The sequence below is a fragment of the Oratosquilla oratoria genome, chromosome 2 (genome assembly GCF_046742065.1).
Source record: "Oratosquilla oratoria isolate Oo_2021 chromosome 2, ASM4674206v1, whole genome shotgun sequence".
In the NCBI taxonomy this organism is placed as follows: domain Eukaryota; kingdom Metazoa; phylum Arthropoda; class Malacostraca; order Stomatopoda; family Squillidae; genus Oratosquilla; species Oratosquilla oratoria.
In genome coordinates this window covers 15,033,629-15,057,197 of record NC_134778.1, presented here as the reverse complement: position 1 = coordinate 15,057,197, position 23,569 = coordinate 15,033,629, and the positions used below count along the sequence as shown (strand labels likewise).

Below are 23,569 nucleotides of genomic sequence, written 5' to 3'. Positions count from 1 at the left end.
TTCACAAGAGATGAGGGAACAACAACACAAAATAGCTCGTAAACTAGAATTGAAAATTGGGGAATTAGTAATGGTCAAAGCAACCTCACCCAATAATAAACTTTCACTAAGGTACACTGGTCCATATAGGGTAATTGATTCTGCAGGTGGAAACAAGTTTAAACTTAAACATTTAGAATCAAGAGAAGAATTGATAGGACATTTAGATGACATAAGGAAAATTAGCTTGCAGATCTATGAAGATGATTATAGTAATACTTTGTGCATAAATATTGATAACCCTGGAGAATATGGAGAATATTATAATGATATTTTTCAAGAGTTGAATATTAATCTTGATGTATTTTACAGATAGTATTGACCATTTGTATGTATTTGGGATGGGAGACCTAAACAACTGGAACTTGGTGTAAAGGAGATACATGGAAACCTAAAACCTAGGATCTGCTGTGGTCAGACTTAGAACCTTAAGGACTTAAGGACCTCTCATCTGAGTACACACATGCGTATTGTGACCATTTTAAAGTAATAAGACTGTCTTTGAAAATGAAGTGTGTTGGAAATAATATTGAACAAGAATAGACACTCAAACTCTAGATTAGTGTGTTTTGCAAATTAATTGCTATTGAAAGATGATAAACCATTCAGAATTTAAAGTTAGTGCTCATAGTGAATTTTATAATCAATTACATCCTTACTGTAGACAATCTAAGAGAAAGCATGATCTCTTTTGTGTTTCGAGAGGCTTCGCATGAACTCTCTGGTTAGGAATATGTCTGTTATGAACAATTGTCATTACCAACGAATTTTGGTAGACCAGATCCCTCATTGTAACATACAAGGATCTCATTACCTGTTTTTCCCTAACAAGACAAAGGTATCAATAAATTGTCCCGGGTTGAGTCCTAAATTGGATTTGGTTGAAGGTCTTGTCTCTATTCAAGATAACTGCGAATTGCATGCAGACACTATTTCCACCATTTCTAATACCCTTAATACAATGCATTTAACCGAGGACACCTACATTTCAACCTTCAACTTCACATTGCCTGAAAACTCCCCTCCCTTGAAAATTAAGAGAAGACCATTGTCAAGATCTCCCTCAAATGATTTACCTATGCTACCACTCCTTATCATACCCTTACTTTCAGTGTTAGTGGCAGCACTGATTGCCTTTGTTGTATTCCGGAGATTGGCTCTGTCAAAGCAAATCAACCATGTAACCGCTTAATTCAATACCTTATATATATATATTGAGATGCATGTTATTCACATTTATAGGTATTATGTTTATGTATTATTCCCAATTTATTGCATGAATGATGTATTTTGGAGGGTAGATTAACAATTACGCAATGGTAGATTAGCTTATTCTAGAAATATATTAGCAAGCCCTGTAAGAGGGAAATAAGAAATTGGTCGGGACGACCAAGGGTAGCTGCCGAGCCCTGTAAGAGGCCGGTAGTGTACGAATGGAAATGAGCTAGGGTATTAGAATAATTCAGACTCGACGCCTGCTCGAGGGCGATGTTATGTCTATGTGAGGGCGACGTTTTGTCTATGTAAACACACCGACGGTGGTGACTGTTTTTATAATCGATTATGTAATCACAACATTGTAAGCGCAGGTTACCTTCGTTTGACTAATGCTGAGATAAACAATATCGCTAGTGGCATTGTGATAGCTTTCCGGATTGGTGCAAGGTGCAGAAGGAGGAAAAAAACTATTGGTGCATGAATTCAAAGTCACGCCCATAAGGAGTGACATTTACTTGAGAAGTCACCGGGGATTGGTTTAGAAAAATTAGTGACGTCAGACGAAGGTAGCTCAGCGTAAGATACGGGATCTCGAGAGAGAAGATATAGGGAGAAGAGATAGAGAAGATATAGGGAGAAGATATAGAGAGGGTGTAGAGAGAGAGGATCAGGAGACGATGTAGAGACGAGAGAAAAGAGATCCCGAGTGTAAGCTGAAGGTGAAATTACAGTGAAAGAAGAAAGAAAATTCACCACCCTTTTATTAACCCAAAGGACGAGAGGAATAGGCATGGGGCCTAGAAAATAGTGAGACTACAGGAAAAAGAAGGCATTGGGCCTACTACTTAAGAGGAACTTGAATATTAGTGAACCTCACGTAACGAGAGGCAAGGGGCCTCGAGACGAGTGATATTACAAGTCAAATTTAAGTGACTGTGGTGACTTGGGGTGGTGAAATTTAGTCTTCCGCTGCAGGATGTCGTTATAGCCTCGCACCATGGAGCCCCCCACCACCAAGAACTCCTGATTTTCAGCCAGTTCATCCTCCAGCAGAGCAAAACGATTGGCTAGAGCCAGCGGTTGCTCTGCAGGGCACCCGGTTATCGAACGCGGGCTCGACAAACGTGACCCCGCGGAGCGCTACTTGCTCACGGCAGTGACAGAAGGGGAAGAAGTGGAACGCTCTTTGGGTTGTGGGGAGGATTCACTTTTCTTACAGAGCGTACTCCTGAGAAGACGAATTTCCTCCTCACACATCCTAAGACGGTCCTCCAGGTTCACACAACCTTCACAAACCATTTCACTCCTCCTTCAGTAATACAAACTGCAAAGAGAAAATATAAATCAACAAAAGAAACCAAAGCGGTCTCTAAATAAACTAAATACACTAAGCTTACTCTGCTTACCTTATAGTATTACTCCTACCTTTGGAGTACAGTAACAGAATACCGTTTTGATTCTAAATTAATAGAACACCACGCTTTATCTTATATATGTAACTGTATAGCGCTATACGTATACAACTACAAAAACACAACACAATCACTTGTCACTATTAGGATATATAAATTTCACAGGTATTCGCTAGCTGGTGTCTGTGCAGAAAACGAGCTCTTTAGCTGAGGTCACGAAGCAGATTGAAGCTCTCTAGCTGAGGTCACGAAGCAGACTGCAAAGTGTACTGGCTTGGGCCTCTGTTTGCAAAACATAATAATTTTTCATTTCACTATACTGTAGAATATTGTGGCTTTGTTTCTCGATGTAGGATATATTCCTAAAGTTTGTCGGTGAAGTTCATGAACGTGTTGTATATCATCCTCCTCCATTGTGAGGACACGCTAGAGAACTTGTTGCTTCATTCACACGTCACTACCAACACCCATGGTCTCTCCGAGAAAGATCCTATGCAGCCACCTTTCCTATTATTGGATTAAAGAAATCAGTACGTCATTGCAAAACTCACCTAGAACCTAAATGCGTGTTCTCGAGGGGAATCCCTTAGTGTACCTCAGAGAATCACGTTGTAGAAGAATTTGTGAAGAAAGGAAGAAAACTTTGTACAAGTTTCATTGCCCAATATGGATAATTACAACTGAGGAAAGGAATATAATATATGAACTAGAAAAGAGGAATGATTGGAGGCAATAGGGCCTACTGACTAATATTGTGACCATTTATACGTAACAAAAACAGTGGAGAAAAGTTGGGAGAAAGTGAAGAGAAGAGGAGATTGAAATACATTTATACAACTTTTGGGCAAATTCTTTCTCGTAAGCAAAATCTGTTGAATGCTAAAGTACAAGTAGTGTCAATGATTTTAGGAAAACATTTCTCTAACTTTCTATATTTTCCTTCTTCCTCAAATTTCAAGCTTTGGAGAAAAATGCAAAAAGCTTCAGAATGTAGATCCATTTATACTGACAGCTGTTTCAACCATTATATATGGTCATCTTCAGGGTAATACAATGTACAATAAAATATTACAAGGGTACATAAGGCGAGATGGATGTGGCGGGGAGAGGTAACTCAGACGGTGTTTTGTTTCCGTCTAGCCAAGGATTTTGTCCCACCTAGTAAGACAATATCCCCACTGGATTTATATCCAGTGGTGACGATCTATGTTTCCTACTGGAGGAAAGAACGTAATCCGAAGATAACTGGGCATTTAAAATATGCTTTTGGAGAGTGATGCTCACTCCCTCAGAAATTACCAAACGTCCGTAAGTGTTGACACAGTTAATTATTTCTGTGTCCCTAATGAGGTATTGTAAGGGCGGCTTCTTGTCGTGGGCATCGATATAATGTTGATGGATGGCTCCGTTGTTTCGATGGGCTTGCAGTCGCCTCTTTAATGTCGTCATCGTGTAGCCGACGTAGTTTACATCGAGAGGCATACATACCTCTTCTGAGCATGTAAATTGATCAACTACATCGATTGTCCATTCCTTAACACACCCAGGCGAGGTGTTATTCGTCATAATGAGGGAAGTTACTAGGTTTGGGCGGCTGAATACTCTCAGTGAAACCCTCTCGTAGGACTTCTTAGGTGTCAAATTCCTGTCTATAAACCGTGCCATAATAAGTCTTATGATATATGGTAACGATCCTCTCCGTGTTAACCATGCTGGTTTTACTTCGAGTTAGGAATTCTCCCATATTCTTCCTAATTGCGTCTTCTATGATATTACCAGGAAACCAATTGTTCGTTAAAACCTGCATAACACGCTCTAGTTTTGCATGGACGCGGTTCTACGTACGGCAGTGGGAGAATGCTCTCCTGACGTAAGCGCTAACAACAGACATCTTGTAAGAGTCTAGGCACTCTCCCCGGGCATCTACGCAGCGCCCTACATTGGTAGCCTTCGTATAGTCCAGTGGTTCTTAACCTGTGGGGAATTCCCCACTGGTGGGGAATGGCGGAGTTGCCAAGTGGGGAATGACCGGTCGGACAGAAGAACCACTGTCTTTTTTTTTTTTTTTTTTTTTTTTTTTAATCGATTTTTTTTTTCTGGTGTCTTCTTATTGTCACATTTCGTGGAAACAAAAATTAAGGGCCGTAAAATGGCACAAAAAAGCAAAGCGTATACAGTATTTACGCACTAAACACTGCATGGGTTAAAATCGAATTTGTCAAAGACCGATGCTGTGGTGGGAAATGGAGAGTTGGCTCACTAAAAAGTGGGGAATTGGAGAAAAAAGGTTAAGAACCCCTGGTATAGATTGATGTAGCGTAATGAGTCTGCTTCGTCTCAATAAATACATCAAGGAAGGGGTCTTGTCCCTATTGTCCTCGATTGTGAAGTTGAGAATTGAAATGGCCTTAAAGTTGTCGGCTAGCTTCCTAATATCGTCGTTTTCTTCTTTGACGGTAACGAAGATATCGTCAATATATTTAGCGTAGATCCTAGGGCTCTGGTGATCAATGAAGGCCCTAGTTTCTACAGCGGCCAATGTTGGGATTACCAGATTTATGAGTCTTAACTGAGGCCCATAATATCGCAGATGACCTCACCTACTTATAGGATGACTTACTTCAGGCATAGATATGGATGCGGTATGCGTTCTAACCTTTCTCCAGTGTTCGCAAAATTGTATATGGAATATCTCGACTACCTAAAATTTAGCCAGCTGACAGGTTTTGGTTTAGATATATTGATGATAGTTTTATCATCTGAAATGATAAATGTGTTTGTGTGTGTGTGTGTGTGTGTGTGTGTGTGTGTGTGTGTGTGTGTGTGTGTGTGTGTGTGTGTGTGTGTGTGTGTGTGTGTGTGTGTGTGTGTGTGTGTGTGTGTGTGTGTGTCTGCGTAAATGTGTGTCTGTGTGTGTGCATGTGTGTATGTGTTTGTGTGTGTGTGTGTTTGTGTGTGTGCATGTGTGTATGTGTGTGTGTGTGTGTGAGAGAGAGAGAGAGAGAGAGAGAGAGAGAGAGAGAGAGAGAGAGAGAGAGACTTCTTATGGTCTTAGATCACGTGTTTTACTGGTGATCGACAGCTATTTCCCTTCCGGAAGAGAGCTCAGAGCTCATATATGACCGATCTATGGGTAATGCTGTGACCTTACATGCACACACACACACACCTCCCCCCCAGGAGAGTTAGACTAATAACTCGCAGCACAGTGATACTGAAAGTATTTCAGCCCTGGGCGGGATTCGAACTCGAACTTCCGTAGTGGCAGCCGGGAACTCTAACCATTGCGCCACGAGGTGTGTGTGTGTGTGTGTGTGTGTGTGTGTGTGTGTGTGTGTGTGTGTGTGTGTGTGTGTGTGTGTGTGTGTGTGTGTGTGTGTGTGTGTGTGTGTGTGTGTGTGTGTGTGCACGTATTTACTTAGTTGTATTTACCTAATTGCATCTTACGGGAAAGGGAGCTACGCTCGTGGTATCCCGTCTTTGTATCTCGCAGTGTCCAATTTGCTCTTAAAATCGTCTACGGTTTTTGCACACACTATTGTTTCATCCAATTTGTTCTATATACCCACCACTTCTTTTTCAGGTCTCTTTTATAAATGTCCTTTTTGAGTTTCCTTTCATGTCCCCTTGTATTTCTCTTATCCCAATTTAGTAAGTCTTCTCTATCAAGGACGTCCATGCCTGTCATGATTCTATAGATGGTCAACAAGTCACCTCTTTCTCTTCTTGTTCCAAAGTCGGTAACTCCAGTTTTGACAATCTCTCCCCGTATGACAGTTTTGAAAGTGTTGGGGCCATCTTCGTAGTTGTTCTTTGGATTCTTTTAATTTCCCTTATATTCTCTTTAGTACTAGATGACCATAGTGTCGATGGTACTCCAGTCTTAGCCTTATCAGTGTGAGTAGTATTTTCTTCATCATTTCTTCGTCCAAGTAAGTAAAAGCCACCTTTATTCATCTTAGCAAGTTGTAGGTTTCTCTGACAATTTTGTTTATCTGTTTATTAGGGGACATTTCTTTTGTGATGATTACTCCCAGGTCTTTTTCAGATTCCACTTTCTTTAGTTCATTTATACAGATTTTATATTGTCCTGATATATATATATATATATATATATATATATATATATATATATATATATATATATATATACAAGCCCACCGGCTGCGCCGGCCCCGCTACGCTGGGGGGCTTGGCCTGCGGCGCTGCCTAGGGCGCGGGCGCACGCCCCTTTTTAGGAAAATAAAATATCAAAATAATATTGCTTTTTATTTCTTGTCAACATCTAGCTGTTTTCGCAAGTCATCTATATAGGCGATTTGTGCTGGTGTTAAATTTCCGTTCAAAACACCCTTTTTATTTTTTTATTTTTTATTTTTTTTCCCTTTAAGTAATAACTTTTTTTTTACATGCTTTTCTTGTTTCAAAACTTTGCGAATTTTTAAAGCTTTTGCTTTGGCCTCTCTCCGTTCCTTTCTAGCCTCCTCCTTCTTCATTCGTTCTTCTTCTTCTTCTTCGAGTTCTTCTTCTTCGAGTTCTTCTTCTTCTTCTTCGAGTTCTTCTTCTTCGAGTTCTTCTTCTTCTTCGAGTTCTTCTTCTTCGAGTTCTTCTTCTTCGAGTTCTTCTTCTTCGAGTTCTTCTTCGAGTTCTTCTTCTTCGAGTTCTTCTTCTTCGAGTTCTTCTTCTTCGAGTTCTTCTTCTTCTTCTTCGAGTTCTTCTTCTTCTTCGAGTTCTTCTTCTTCTTCGAGTTCTTCTTCTTCTTCTTCTTCGAGTTCTTCTTCTTCTTCTTCAAGTTCTTTTTCTTCTTCTTCGAGTTCTTCTTCTTCTTCTTCTTCTTCGAGTTCTTCTTCGAGTTCTTCGAGTTCTACTTCAAGTTCTTTTTCTTCTTCGAGTTCTTCGAGTTCTTCGAATTCTTCTTCGAATTCTTCTTCGAGTTCTTCTTCTTCTTCGAGTTCTTCTTCTTCGAGTTCTTCTTCTTCGAGTTCTTCTTCAAGTTCTTTTTCTTCTTTTTCGAGTTCTTCTTCTTCTTCTTCAAGTTCTTCTTCTTCTTCTTCTTCTTCTTCTTCGAGTTCTTCGAGTTCTTCTTCAAGTTCTTTTTCTTCTTCTTCGAGTTCTTCGAGTTCTTCTTCGAGTTCTTCGAATTCTTCTTCGAATTCTTCTTCGAGTTCTTCTTCTTCTTCTTCGAGTTCTTCGAGTTCTTCTTCTTCGAATTCTTCTTCGAGTTCTTCTTCAAGTTCTTCTTCTTCTTCGAGTTCTTCTTCTTCTTCTTCTTCGAGTTCTTCTTCTTCTTCTTCGAATTCTTCTTCAAGTTCTTCTTCGAGTTCTTCTTCTTCTTCTTCGAGTTCTTCGAGTTTTTCTTCTTCTTCTTCTTCTTCTTCTTCTTCTTCTTCGAGTTCTTCGAGTTATTCTTTTTCGAGTTCTTCTTCTTTTTCGAGTTCTTCTTCTTCTTCTTCGAATTTTTCTTCGAGTTCTTCTTCTTCTTCTTCGAGTTCTTCTTCTTCTTCTTCGAGTTCTTCGAGTCTTTCTTCTTCTTCTTCTTCTTCTTCTTCTTCGAGTTCTTCGAGTTCTTCTTTTTCGAGTTCTTCTTCTTCTTCGAGTTCTTCTTCTTCTTCGAGTTCTTCGAGTTCTACTTCTTCTTCTTCTTCTTCTTCTTCTTCTTCTTCTTCTTCATCTTCTTCTTCTTCTTCTTCTTCTTCGAGTTCTTCTTCTTCGAGTTCTTCGAGTTCTTCATCTTCGAGTTCTTCGAGTTCTTCTTCTTCGAGTTCTTCTTCTTCTTCTTCTTCTTCTTCTTCTTCTTCTTCGAGTTCTTCTTCTTCTTCTTCTTCTTCTTCGAGTTCTTCGAGTTCTTCTTCGAATATACACTTATGCCCGCCAGGCGACTGGGCGATGTAACCGATTTGCCCCAAGCGTCGCTGGCCGCAGGAAAAGACATTTTTCGGAAGACAAATATTTTTATTTAGTATAATATATATTTATATATACATATATTTATATATATATATACATATATTTATATATATATATATATATATATATATATATATATATATATATTACCTTTTCCAAATTCTTTAATTCCATTATGCTACATTTCTTAATGTTGAAGTCCACTTCCCACTTCTGACTCCATTCCCAAACCCTGTTCAGATCCCTCTGCAGTGACTCACAATCCGTTTCAGTACTCACTTTCCTCAGCAATTTTGTGTCATCTGCAAAGAAGCTCATGTAAGATTCCACACACTCCTCCATGTCAATTACATAAATAACAAGCATTATGAGAGCCCCTGTGGAACTCCACTAATCACCTCTTCCCAAGTAGAACTCTTATCTCTGAGCACTACTCTCATTTTTCTTCCATGCAAGAAATCCTCCATCCATTTCAGTAGTTTACCTTGTATCCCTCCTATGGTTTCCAGTTTTCTTAATAATTTTTTGTGTGGTACTTTATCAAAAGCTTTTTGTAAGTCTAGGAAAGCACAATCAGCCCATCCGTCCCTTTCTTGTATTATATCTAGTAGTCTTGAGTAGAAACAGATCAAATTTGTGGCACATGACCTTCCCTGTCTAAATCCGAATTGTCTCGGATTTAGTATATTGTTCTCCTCCAGATGTTTAGTCCATCTATTTTTGATAACTTTTTCACAAATTTTGGCTACCGTGCTTGTAAGGGAGACCGGTCTGTAATTTGTTGGGTCTTCCTTGTTTCCCCCTTTATATATTGGTACGATATTGGCATTTTTCCAGTCTTCCGGTATTTTTCCTTCTTTGAGTGAGCAGCTTATTACATTATATATTTTGTCTATTAGTTCATCTTTACATTCTTTTAGTATCCAGTCTGCAACCCCATCCGGGCCGTGCGATTTCCTGATATCAAGGTTCATTATTTGGTTCATTATTTTTTTTTTCGTATTACTATTATTTTCCTCATGGGGGGGATCTCACTTCACTCCCTTTATCCCAATGTTGTATATGTTTTCTCGTAAAAACCGACTTGAAATGTTTGCTCATGAGTTCAACCATTTCTATATCTTCTGTGTATTCTATATTCCCTTAGGGCAATTTCACTATTTCCTGTTTGTTTTTTAGTTTACTGTTCACATATCTATAGAATAATTTTTGTTGGTCCTTACATTTTTCTATTATGTCTTTTTTATAGTTTTTTCCTCCCTGTGTATTCTTACATATTTATTCCTTTGATTGATGTATATTTGACACTTTCCAGATTTTTTTTTTTATCGTTTTACATCTTTTCCAAGCGTTATCTCTTCTATCTTTCGCCTCACTGCATCTTCTGTTAAACCAGTATTTAATGTACACCTTTTTCTGTTTTTGTCTTGGTACATATCTATCCACTCCTTCATTATAGATTTCCATCAAAATAATACATTTTTCTTCCACTTGTGTCTCTTTATTATAGAATTTTTCCCAATTCACTTTTTGAAAAAATCCTAAGTTTCCCAAAGTCCGTTTTGTTATACATCAGCCTTCCTTTTCTGTATTTCTCATTTCTTTCTATATATATTTCCTCCTTTAGTTCAAACTCAAGTAGTATGTGGTCACTCTTCCCAATTGGTGTCTTGTATTCAATTTTATCCACTATTTCAGGTTCCGATGTAAATATTAAATCTAGTCTCGACGGTTCTTCATTATTTCTATATCTGGTATTTTCTTTTGCCCATTGTGTCATTGTACGTTCTATAGTCAAATAATACATTTCCCCATAGATCCTCTCCACCTTTCACTGTCATCTCTTCCCGACAGATTTCTTTGCAGTTAAAATCTCCCATAAGTACCACGTTTCCTCCATCCTTCAGCATCTTATTTAATGAATGCCTTGTATCTTCTAATGTTTTAGAATAATTGCTCTTTTTCCAAGACCCCGTTTTTGGGGGCACATAAATCACCACAAACTTTCTATTTTTCATGTCATTATCTTCAATTTTTATCATAATCATTTCCACACTGTTTTCTCCATCTGTGACCTTCGTCATATTTCAGTTTTTCTTAGCCAAAAACGTGACACCTCCACCCTGTTTCTCCTCTCTATTTTTAGTCCAATGATTATATAATCCATGTCCAACACTATTTGGTGGTAATGGTCCCCTTAACTTCGTCTCCACTATTCCTGTTATATCTGTTTTTTCTTCTGACAAATAACAATTTACTTCATTTAATCCTGAGATCAATCCGTCTATGTTAGTATATCCCACTTAATTCTTTCCCTCTCCATCTCGTTCTCTGTGTGTGTGTGTGTGTGTGTGTGTGTGTGTGTGTGTGTGTGTGTGTGTGCGTGTGTGTGTGTGTATACATGCGCGCGCGCATGTGTATGAACGTGCATACGTGTGCGTGCATGTACACACATACACTCGCACACACATCCACTCACTCACACATCCACACACACACTCAAACACACATACACACACACTGCGGGTCTCTACGAGCATATCTCTTCTCCCGCAAAATACAACTAGGTAAAAACTAGGTAAATACGCACACACACACATAAATACACATGTATATATATATATATATATATATATATATATATATATATATATATATATATATGTATGTATGTATGTATACACGCGCGCGCACACACACACACACAGAAGAGAAATGGGGTGAGGCCCAGGGCTTGTTCTGTGTAAGCATGTCGTCAAGGTTTGTCGTGTGCCAACGAGGGTCGCCCCAGTGCCAGGAATAATATTCCGATGACGAGTCATTTCCTTCGGGGCGCCTCTCCCTCCAACGATTGTGGTGCATGGGGATGCCCTACATACCAACAACGCCTACGTTTATACCACGACCTTAGTAATCTATCACACCTACATGATGAGAAAATACGTACAAATCTAAAAAAAAAAAAAATAAGTGAGAGCAGGTCTAATGTAAAGTGGTCAACACAGATGCTGCACCAAGTCAATGGTAGCCTCTTTTATCCCTTCAGTACTACTGGGTGATTTTTTCCTTCTTTTTTTTCGCTTCCGCTCTGTTGTTCTGTTCATCTCCTTGGCACTTCCTTAGTAACGAAGATGTTATATATCACTTTGATTAATACTTTTTCGTAGTACACGGTGGCATTTTTCCTTTATTGTGGCTACTACCGCCCGGGTGTTTCATTTGTCTACGTGGCATACCCTCCTCGGCAGAGAAAGGACTTTACCCTTACACCAACGTTACATGTGGGAGGAAGATTGTTTGTCCGCAGGTACTACCACTAACACATCACCAGCATACTGATACAGTTTAGAACCTCTGCCAATTATTCTTCGGTGGTTATCCGTCTCTATATGTTTCTATCTCGTATTACATTATATGGACCCGAGTTGAGATCCAATCTTTATCAATAACTGGTACGTACCTTCCCATGTAACTGGTGGAGTTTGGTACGCTTTAGCACGGCCGTTTCGTCGCCGTCCTTTTAGGCGCCAAGTCTACTTTGGCGCCAGACCATTTGACGACGGACGTTTAGGCGCTGATTTTTTTTTTTTTTTTTTCAAAATCATTCGACATTCAGATGTAGAAGTTTAAAGATTTTTTTAAACTGTAACTTTATAAAAAAAATAAACTGTTTATTAAAATATTCATAGAACGTGAGGTGATATAGTGATTTCATTTGGAAGCTCAAAAAGAATAGATACGTTTTATTTTGTTTTTTTGTGGCTGTTGACTTTATTTCGGCAACACCGTTACTTAGTTTATGCATAGCCTCAGTAGGGTGAACTGCAGGTGCACTGCCACAAGTGTTATGTTCTTTTGCTGTCTTTATACGTATTTGTTTGATCAAATACCATAGTTTTGTCCATATAATGTTTAAAGAGGTATTAACAAAAAGGGATTACGATGTCTCTGACAAAACAAGCAAAGCCGACAGTGAGATGAAACTCTGGCGTTGTGAGAGAGAAAAAAAAAAGAAACCTGTGCAAAACTTGACCCCATACTGGGAGATTGTAAAAGAGCTGAACAACCATACCATTTGCATTAGGCTTCTGCTCAATTAGAGATTGCACTTGTAATTATTATTGGGAATCTTAGTGTTTACCTTAGTTCGGGAAACTTTCCCTCAAAGCGTTATTTTCTTCGATTCAGGAGCCTTTCCTGAAACTTCGAACCGCGCCTTTCGTTACTTTAAATAAAATACAACTAAACTCGCCTCCTTTTTATTTTGTTTATTAAATCTATGTAACAATTTTGGTTTAATAAATCGAGAATTACTTTGAGAAATTATTTAAGGTAAAAATTAACCCGTGGCGTTCTGAGCTTTTTCGAACTCATAAGAGTCCCATGGAACACTGCATATTAACGTCGGAACAGTCAGATTACCCTGAGCTCAGGACGAAGAAGGACCTCTTTTTTTTGGAAACCTCTAACCAAGGGACCACGGCTTCGGTTCAGAAGGCCTTCAAGAACTTCAGAATTTCTGAACAAACTAAATTTAGATAATCTACGCAGGTTAAAACAAGGTGACCGGTTAGTTCTCTAAAGAATTACTGAAATATTGAGCCGTAAATTTTCATACACTAGTGAAAGCTAAAATAAAGAAAAGAGATCAGAGGAAACTCAAGTCACCGACTGTAGTTATTAATGAATGCTTGTCAGACATATCTCAAGCTAGTATAACCGCCATTCCTAATAAGTGAGCTTTGAGGGAAATGATACGCAGAAAGGGCGATTCAGATGAAATTTCCCACAAATTCAACTGATTCCCCACAATTATCATTTATATATGCCAGGGGCCGTATACACAAAACTTGCTAGCACTAACAAATAGCTGTTAAGGGTAACAAATTCCTGTTAAGGCTAACATTTAGCTGTTAAGCACTAACAGTGGATACAGAAAACTTGTTAGGGCCTTAAAAGTACTGTTAAGGTAAAAGTGCTGTGGAGGACTATTAAGCTCTTAACAAATTCCTGTTGGTAGAGAAGATGGCGGAGCAACAACAACTACAAAGACGACAGCGAGTTTATCGACAGCGACGGGACATATTTAACGAGTACAATGACGACGAACTCATTAAACGCTTCAGAATGAACCGTGCTGGTATAATAACAATGGCTGATTTAGTGAGGGACAAACTTCAATCCCGAACAGAACGGAATCGACCACTGAGTCCTGAGACGAAGGTGGCAATTACCCTATGATATTTAGCCACAGGTAAAATGCAGCAGTGACGACTTTGGGACCTCGCAAGCAACAATCAGCCGTGTCATTACTCAAACAATTGATGCACTATCAGAACCAGATATTGTAACTCAATTTGTAAAATTCCCATTGACTCGCCAAGAAGTGCAAGTAAAACAAGCAGAGTTCATGGAAGACTAGGTTTCCCGGTGTTGTGGGTACCATAGATGGCACAAACATTAGAATTGTGGCTCCAAGTGTCGATGAACATTTATATGTAAACAGAAAACGATACCACAGCATCAACGTGCTTTGCCATGCCTCCCTCTTGTCCTTGTGGTTTAAACTTGGCTTGAATCGCCAATTTATAATTATTTTTTTTCTCCATAATCACGTTGACCAAGAGGAGTGTTTCCTCTTGTGACCAGTTTGGCTTCCTTTTATTTTTCTGTGATTCTTCTGCCATGTCTATATCCTCTGAAACAATTGTTGAGTCTTCTGTCGGAAGATTTGAATGTGGTGCCGCGGTGCGGCCGCCTGTACAATGCGCCTTCGTCCAAAAATATCTGTCGTTGGTTAATAAGTACTCCTAAAAAACCATACATACGATATCTATGTGCTATCATGATACTCTATTAATAAATTCTGAACAACTGCATTAATAACACTGTTTTATGTGTGCAATTTTTAATAATACGTCCATTTACATGTTCATAAGCTGCTAACTTCAGCACTGTTTAGCGGGACTTGACAAACAACTGTTTACTAGCTAACATTTATTAGTTAAGCATTGGAGTATAACTTTTGGTGGTTTTCTGTTAGCTAGCACAGATTGTTAAGGCTAACAAAAAAGTTTTGTGTATACGGCCCCAGAATATCCCTCATATCCTTCAATCGAGAGTAGACTTTTTTTTCTTTCTTTTTTGCTGTGTGAAAGTGAACTAGGTTCCAACCGGATATCAATTTTTGGAAGACAGAGCTGTTCCAACACTTAATAACATTTGATATTTGGTTTGCCAAGTCTCTTTTCTGAGATTTATGTCATTCTGGAAAAAAAAAAAAATTGAGGAGTTCACCCTGTAGTGTGTGCTCTTTTGCCCAGCAAACAACATTTCTCATAAGCAAGAATATTCGAATTATTGAAAGAAATGGAGCCTAGCTTAAAACCGACCTCGATCGTCTGCGATTTTGAACAAGCTGGGCACAATGCTATGAAGGACATTTTTCCTGATGCTCAAATTAAAGGGTTTTCTCTTTTTCATTTTGTTCAAAATATGAAACATCTAGTTAGATCGGGGTTTACTAGCTTATACATGACGGATCCAGATTACGGTTAAAAATTAGATTGATTAATTATTGCCCTTGTCTTTCTACCTTTGAACAAGATTCATGAATATCTGGATACTCTAGCGACAGAACTGCCACAAGAACTTGAAGATTTACGCAACTGGTTTGAAGATACATATGTTGGTCGTCAGAACAGACAATGAAATGGAAGACAAATTTCTCTATTTCCCCCTGAGATTTGGAACCTTTGCCAGAGAACATTAAATAGGGAAGATCGCACAAACAATCATCTGGAGGCAAACCACCGTTGATTGAATTACGAACTTGGCATGCAACATCCTACTATTTGGAAATTGATAGATGGCCTGCGTAAAGTACAGATATGTAGAGATGCATATTATGAAGGGCTACCAGCTGGGCATGAACCACCACAGAAGCTAGAATAGTATAGAGATGCAGATAGTACTTTGGAGGTGTATTGTCGTTTATGTTTTAGAAAATGAAGTTGAAAATATCTTGAATTGTATATTGTGTCAAAGTGCACTGGGAGATGTTTGGTATTGATCTCTACTGTATATTTCTTAGATTTGATATGTTTACATGGTGTTTGGTATTTTGCAAAGAATAATATCTTTATCATTTGTAGTGCTTGTTTATTATTTGATTTCTATTAGCTGTTGGTGGATTTGTACATTTATTGTGGTGGATCTATGTGGATTTGATTTTTTTTGTATATTATTTACTTTACGTCTTATATTGAAATGTTGAACGTTTTAGCTATGTTGATTTGAAGAATTTGTGGTGAATTATGTGATCATTTTATGTCTTAGTATTTGTAGTGCTTGTTTATTAGTTGATTTCTATTAGATGTTGGTGGATTTGTACATTTATTGTGGTGGATCTATGTGGATTTGATTTTTTTTTTTTTTTGTATATTATTTACTTTACGTCTTATATTGAAATGTTGAACGTTTTAGCTATGTTGATTTGAAGAATTTGTGGTGAATTATGTGATCATTTTATGTCTTAGTATATGGATGCATTAGTTTAATAACTGTTTTTCCTATATGTGTATGCACTTGTTTGTAATTTTCTATTTAAATGAGTGTATATACATATTGTATATTTTCAGTGTGGAATCAGGGTATTTTACATACGTTACATAGTTATATATTGATGAGATGTATAGTCCAGATCGTTGTTGGATGGTGACTGGCGAAGCTTTCAAGGAGTTAGTGGTAGCTGGGTGTCAGATTTTGCTGACTTGTAGTTACATCGTGCTGCTTATGCCTCAGGTGGAGGGTGGCGGTGGGCGGATGGAGGTGGTTGAATTGGTTCTTGTTGTGGGTCACTGTAAGGAGGATGTGGATGGATGGTCGAGGCGGGTAGAGTCACTCACGGCAGCTACCCTCGACCGACGCGAATAGCGAAACCGATTTCCTGGTGAAGTTCCTGGAGGGTGTGGATTGATGGTCGAGGTGGGTAGAGTATCGAGCTCGTTCACGGTGGCTACCTTCAACCGACGCGATAGCATAGAGGGTCGAGGTGAAGGGTCGAGGTGTGTAGAGTACAGAGGTCATTACGGCGGCTACCCTCGACTGACGCGAATAGCGAGGTCGATTTCCTGGTGGCCACGCTCAACCGATGCAAAGTTCTTGGTCCTCGTAGGTCGTCACGGGGGTGGAAAGGGGCGGAGGGTAGGTTCTCATCCAGCTCCGTATAAGATGAGCTAGAATGATTAAAAGAAACTAGTGGATGTACGTTATTTGGTACTCACGATGACTGGTGAGGTAATTGTGGATGAGGTATATGGAGATGCCTCAATACTGCTTAGACGAGTCTCATCGCCCTGGAGGTCCTATGCGTCTTAACTGAAATCGCGTTGTACCGGGTCGACCTTCAAGCCAGCGCGCTGGGTCTGGATCCCTCACGGCTTGTTGGAGTCGCCTGGCTTCGTTCTAGAAGTAGGAGAACGAGTCAAAATGCTAGTAGTAATATTTACGAAGTTGATATTTTGCTGAGGTTGTTGCTTGTCAAAACGGCTCTGCCGAATGTCTGACGAGGTCGGTTGGGAGGGGTGGAGTGTGTAGAAGTCGAATCTTCACTTCGGAGGGGACGGTTGGTGGAAGAGTGGGGTATAGATGCGTCGCCCGCTGGGAAGCGTGCTGAATGGAGTTCTTTGGAATTGCTGGCCTTGAAATTAGCCCGCTGGGCCTAGGTCCTTTGCGTGCTGTAAATACGGAAACGGTGTGGCTTGGTGTGTGTAATGACTTGTCGTTGTCTCGGGGGGAGATGGGATTGAGTTGATGGAGGGGGATGCGCGGAGCTGAGTGAAATCGTTTGTTTGAAGTCTTGGTGTCGATGCGCTGGGCTTGCTTGATACTGGACTTCGATGTGATGTGCTGGGGGTTCTTGTGATTTGATTGGAGTTTTGATGCGGTCATGTGTTGAGTTGATTGAAGTATTGTGTTGCTGAAAATCACTGCTCTTTGCTGACGATTCTAGTCGTGTAATTGGTGATTGGCTGCTCAGACACGCTACGGGGTGTAGTGTGGTGAGTTTTGTAGCTGATGGTCTCTCCAGACATGCTATGGAGGGGTAGTGTGGGGAGTAGAGGATAGGCGGTTTCTCCTACTCAAACAGCTGTCTCTCTTCAGACAGCTGTCTCACTTCAGACAGCGGTCTCTCTTCAAGATAGCTACAACTGCAGGTTACACCTGTGGCAGTCGGCAGATGTTCCTGGCAGTCGGCAGACCTGGCAGGTGACTGCGCTTTTAGTCGGGTACACAGTTAGTGCAAGCGGGCAGACAGCAGACGGCTGATGGTTGTGGCAGTCGTGGATGAGCGGCCCGGCAGTCGGCAGTCGGTAGACGGCAGACCTGGTAGACATGGCTAGTTGTAGACAGTAGATGACAGATTGGTATGGTTGTCGTGGATGTGCGGATGGGCAGGCGGCCACTGTTTTAGTCAGGTCTCTTCTTCGGGGGTGTGGGAAGTCGTGGAACCGCTGCCTCCAAAAGTAACCGTATTGGCTGGGCTGCAATGGTAGTGCCAGCGGGTTCTCTTCAGATAGGCGTGGGTACTCTTGGACCATCGCTTCCGGCAAATGTAACCGTATTTGGTTAGCTACATAAGGGGGTTTAGCAGGTGAAGTAAACCCTCTTGGGTTTTGTTGATTTATTGTCAGATACTCGTGGAAATCTACAGGTTGGGATATAATCTCCCAAAAGGGGAATGTCTTCCCTACCTAGAATAAGGGAGAGAGTCTCCCCAGTTTCCTCTCTCTGGCGAACACAGTCGCCTCCTTATATAGTAAAATTAGCTTAGCTAAGCATGTTTGGTGTAGGTTGTTACATGTGAAATGTGTCTGTGATAAAATATATATTACATGTGTGTTAGTTGCATAGTAATGCTTTTAGTAGTATTTGTGGATGTGGTTAGACATGGTGTATGTATTGAATTTATAATTATGTAGCAGATATAAGAAAAAGTTAATGAACTGTCTGGTGATATTAGGCACTTGTGTTGATTCCTTGCTGAACGGTGGCGTGATGGTTTGTTGTGATATGTTGCATTCTCTGAGCCAGTTGCTTTGATTGAGAAATATGTAGCAGCAAGATTCCTAAAGACTAGTGCTTTCTATTCTGTTTTATTTTATTTTATTTGTTTGTTTGTTTTTCAGATCGGTTACCCCCATTCTATTCTCCCGTTTGACTTCTATTTTGACTTTATCTAGGTCGACTGCCCTCATTCCATCCTGTATCTGTAACTGTAGCTGCAGCATGCGATACTCGTGATCGTGTTTTTCATCATTATACAACTGGGCCTCCATATGGATTCACGTGATTTGAACGAGGTGAGAGACCTCTGGACTTGGGTTGGAATATTTCCTCGGCGATTGCCATATCCCCGTAGTAGACATCATTATTAGGGTATCAATGAACATCAAGGAGTCGTCCTTGGACGTGATACGTGGTGAAGTAGCTGGTGCCTTAGCTGTACTGGCTTTCTCCTTGACAAATGACTCGAACAAAGCAATAAGTAAGAAACGTACGAATAATATTAAAATGCTTTACGTTCAACGTTATGTGGTCTGGGCTGGCAATCATTTTACAACACTTAAGAAACGACACTATACAAAAAACAGAACACAAAAATAAAAAGTTCAATTGCCCTGGCTTAATCCTGGCACAAAATCGCCATTCATGTTACGAGAGCTTTGGATAAGTAATTAAGATAAGGTAAGCTAATATGACACTCGTAAACACAACGGAAGTTACAGACTTCGTCTGGTTACGATAAGATTGAAAGATTTTTTATGAATTGTTAAACACACGGTGGTATTTTCTATTATAATCAAAATAATAGATAAAACAAGAACCGTTGATTTTGCTAATGTGTAGACCAGCATTTGGTCTATGTAAACAACCAGGTAGCCGTGAGTTATTCAGGCTTAACTCAGACAACAAAAACATAATTTTTGCAACATAGAATGGTAACAATATACAACATACATAATGTAAGCAAGTGGATGAGAAACAAGTGAACAAAAGAAGCAATGATACTTAACAAATGGAGGGAGGGAAGTTCTCACCTCAGATCGAGGCTTGGAAGCTGCTAGCAACTCCAGATGTAACATACAATCTGTCTCTCGGTCTTCTGCCCGGGGCACGACCTTGCCTCGCCGACCAGCGGGAGGGTAGAGTGGAAGAGAGAGTGTCGTGATGTTACCCGTGTTGGTACCTGGCGGAAACGACCAAGTAGCCAGTGCAATGCTTCAAGTATGCAAGCGAACACTTATGTGAAATGGTAACTAGGCATCTTCATTGATTACGAGTGTGGTGCACAAGCATCGTTCCGCCCACAACAAAATTAAGTATATATTTAACCAACTTTTGACCAGTAGAAGTGGAATCCCCCTTTTTTCTAACCCTTCTATCTTTACATGTATTTGTTTTGTGACTGGGAACATTTACCTTGCATTTTAATTACCTATTATAAGTTTCTTGTTCCATTGTCTTTCTTTTTATAATATGTTTGATGTTATCCTTCGGGATATATTTATTTGTATTGGTAATGGTACAGATTGAATATGTTTTCATGTTGTTGGACTTCTCGACTTGCCTTTACATGTGTACAAAATTAACTGAGAGCCATTACGTCCACGAACGTACTTTGTTACGGCTGCATCATGCCTTTGGAAACAATCAGTTTCAACCCCGTACAGACCTGGCCACTATTCATTGTCCTGGAATAGTTCGGCACACTCAACAAGACCTAACAAATGGGGGCCTGTCCGGGATTCGTTAGTTTGCCATACGTAAATTAATATAACGAGCTTGGAATATTTCAGAAGTCTACCATTTTTTTTCTCGTAATAACCATTACAATACAGATAAATATTATCTTGCTTGTGGTTACGACAAATTACCAATTTTCCTTTATAATTATTTACCTCTATCTTCTGTCTTATGGTGAAAGGAAACGGAACTATGAAGCCTAAAACCTCTTATTTCTCCTCCCCCCCCCAACTACTCGACATTCAAATTAGTTCACCAAAACATCATTCTTTCTAATTTGTACAAACATGTATACATAAAGTAATTTTCTTGAATCTATGCTGTCTTCCGACACACGTGGTCATAGCAATGGTCGAAATTCACGGAAATATAAATGTGCACAAGAATTCCATTCAGAAAACTACGCAGAGTATCTGTTTTGTATATGGGGGAAGGAGGAGGAGGAGGAGGAGGTGGAGAAGGAGGAATAGGAGTATGAGGAGAAAACAAAGGAGGAAGAATAGGAAGGGAAAGAATAAGAAAGAAGTGTAGAAGGAGAAAGAAAAGGAGAAATAGAAAGAATACCAAAACGAAAAGGAGGAGGATAAGGAATATGATTTAGAAAAGGGAATAGAAAAAGGAAAAAAAGAGTAGGAGGAAGAAGAAAAAGAGGAGGAAGAAAAGAAGGAAAGGGAGAGGAGGCGAGGAAAGAAGAATAGAAAAAGGAAGAAAATGAAGAGAAAGAAAATTAAGAAAAATAGAAATGGAGGAATACGGAAAAAAGGAAAAGAAAAAAGATGAGAAAGAGGAGGAAAGATTGGAAAAAATAGAGGATGAATAGAAGGAAAAATAGTAGGAGAAGGAAGAAAAGAAGGAAGAAAATTAATAGGGGGAATGATAAGTGGAGAGAGAGAATGAGGAGGACGAGGAGGAGAATGAGCCATAGAACATAAGAACATAAGAATAAAGGAGACTGCAAGAGACCATAAGGCCTACACTAGGCAGCTCCGTATCCATCATCACCTGTCATCCCCATCCATAAAGTTGTCTAATCGTGTTTTAAAACAATTGATAGTTTCAGCGCTTACTACATGGTTACTAAGTTTATTCCATTCATCGACCACCCTATTAGTAAACCAATTCTTGCCTATTTCCTTCTTAAATCTAAATTTGTCCAGTTTATACCCATTACTGCGAGTCCTGCCCTGTTGTTTTATTATGAAGGAATGGTAGTGTACAGTACAGGAGCACGAGGTTGTGTGAGCAGGCGGGAATGCAACCGGCGTTTAGGGTCGCACTTGACCTGTCTTGCGTAGGCCTTCGCCGACAACAGACTCAAGTTACGTCCAGAGCTCCCATGGCAGGTACTGTGACACCTAAGACCAGGGAGTCGGCCCTTGAGAACCCAAGGCTTTCTGTGCTATCCTGTATTCTTCATGCCTAAATAACAATAGCTATTTTGACGTGGTGGACAAACTTTTATCCTTAAACTGATGTAATATGTGATGTAATATAATGCAAAGTAAAATATACTGCAAAACAATACAATATATCATAATGTCATGTAATACAAATGTTATATAATATAATATAATATAGTATAACATAATATAATATGATATGATATAATATGATATAACATAGTATATGATATCGTATGATATGTCATACCATATAACATAATATAATGCAAATGTTATACAAGGAAGGGAGGGGCGGGGTATGGGATGTACGGAGTGCTTATGTGTGAATGATATTTTGACGCAGCCAGAAGGGATTTCTCCCCGTCTTCTCTTTTTCTGAGTGTGGGGACGGAGAGTGTGTGGGGGTCGCCGATTAAATGAAGCGGCCTTGCTGTGGATGCACTGTGTCTTGCTACATTGTTTCTGTCCCAGGGCAGTGGGCGAGATGCAGGGATGACCCGTCATCCATGAGGAGCTAAGATGAGAGGGGGAGAGAGGGTGGTGGAGGGGAGTGGAATAGGTGGGAGTAAAAACACGTACGCTCCTTTGACTGATCCCTCTAAACTTGAACTTAGACAACAAAAACGCTATTTTTCAACTCTGAAAAAAAAAATCGTCTGTACTTCGGAAATAGTTTCGAAAATATTCGAAAATGTGACGTTGAGTAGTCAAATATCGCTGTCCACACGCCATTGTTAAACATTGAATCCATTGAATAGCTGTGAGAATTTTTGATAAATTATGATCTTTTGTGTAGCTGCCGAATGCAAGAAAAAAAAAATTGAGAAATACACCAACAAAAACAGCTCTGTCAATAATTTCGATTTCCATATGTAGTTTTAAAGACGTGGTCTTCGATTTTAAAGATCTAGTCTTAAAGCTTCCAACACCTGTTGATCTGCCCCTATCTTATTTCTGATATTTTGGGAGCCTCCCTTGTAATATATAGTATCCTAACATATATAAATACAAAAATTTTCATGCAGAAAGTTCCCTTATAAAGTATAAAAGTCCCTCTATGCCTGCAGGATATTCAACAAGGTATATTACAGAGACGGGAAATGCTTTTTCTAGCTTTTTGGTTGTGGATTTATACTAGTGACACCATTTGATAACCCAATTTGACTCATTTATGGCACAAAAATATATTTTTCATAATTTTTATATCTCAAAATTATAAATCTATTTCAATATTTTCCTTGTACAAGACTGTATGTCAATTTCAGCTACATACGTTCATGCAAGTTATCTATTTTAATATAAGAGGCTAAATAAAAAAGCCTCATTTCCTCAGTTATTTCCGGGGTAGCAAAAGTTTACAGATTTTTTTATTTTTTTATTTATTTATTTATTTATTTATTTATTTATTTATTTTTTTTTTTATTTATTCATCTATTTTTTTTTTTTTTCTCATCTCTGATGGTCTAGTTCATGATTTTGAAGAGTAACTTAGAGAACGTTCCGCGCACACGAGAACTCCCCCCCCCCAACCGATAGACTATAGGCCTAGGTAACCTATGTAACGCATATTTTGTGAATAAACATTGATTATGAATATCCATAAAATATGCATCTCTGATAATAAATTCATACATGGATGCACAGATAACGAATCCATTTGACATGTACAAATGAAATTCGTAAAAAGGCTAATTTAGGTAAGGTCAGGTTTATAATGTGTGTGTGCCTAATGGATTTGTTATCTGTGCACCCAATTATGAATTCATTATTAGCTCTGCACAT

At 39.3% G+C, this 23,569-nt stretch overlaps 1 protein-coding gene across 1 annotated transcript; it reads right to left on the bottom strand.

Annotated features, from left to right (window-relative positions):
- On the bottom strand, nt 1-18,225 carry LOC143033695 (uncharacterized). Its single transcript, XM_076199181.1, has 2 exons — nt 16,862-18,225; nt 1-2,581 (listed from the first exon to the last, which is right to left on the bottom strand). Exon 1 carries the CDS (start codon nt 18,176-18,178, stop codon nt 17,783-17,785), a length of 396 nt encoding a protein of 131 aa, XP_076055296.1. The 5' UTR covers nt 18,179-18,225; the 3' UTR covers nt 1-2,581; nt 16,862-17,782.
- Nucleotides 18,226-23,569: the final 5,344 nt, after the last annotated feature.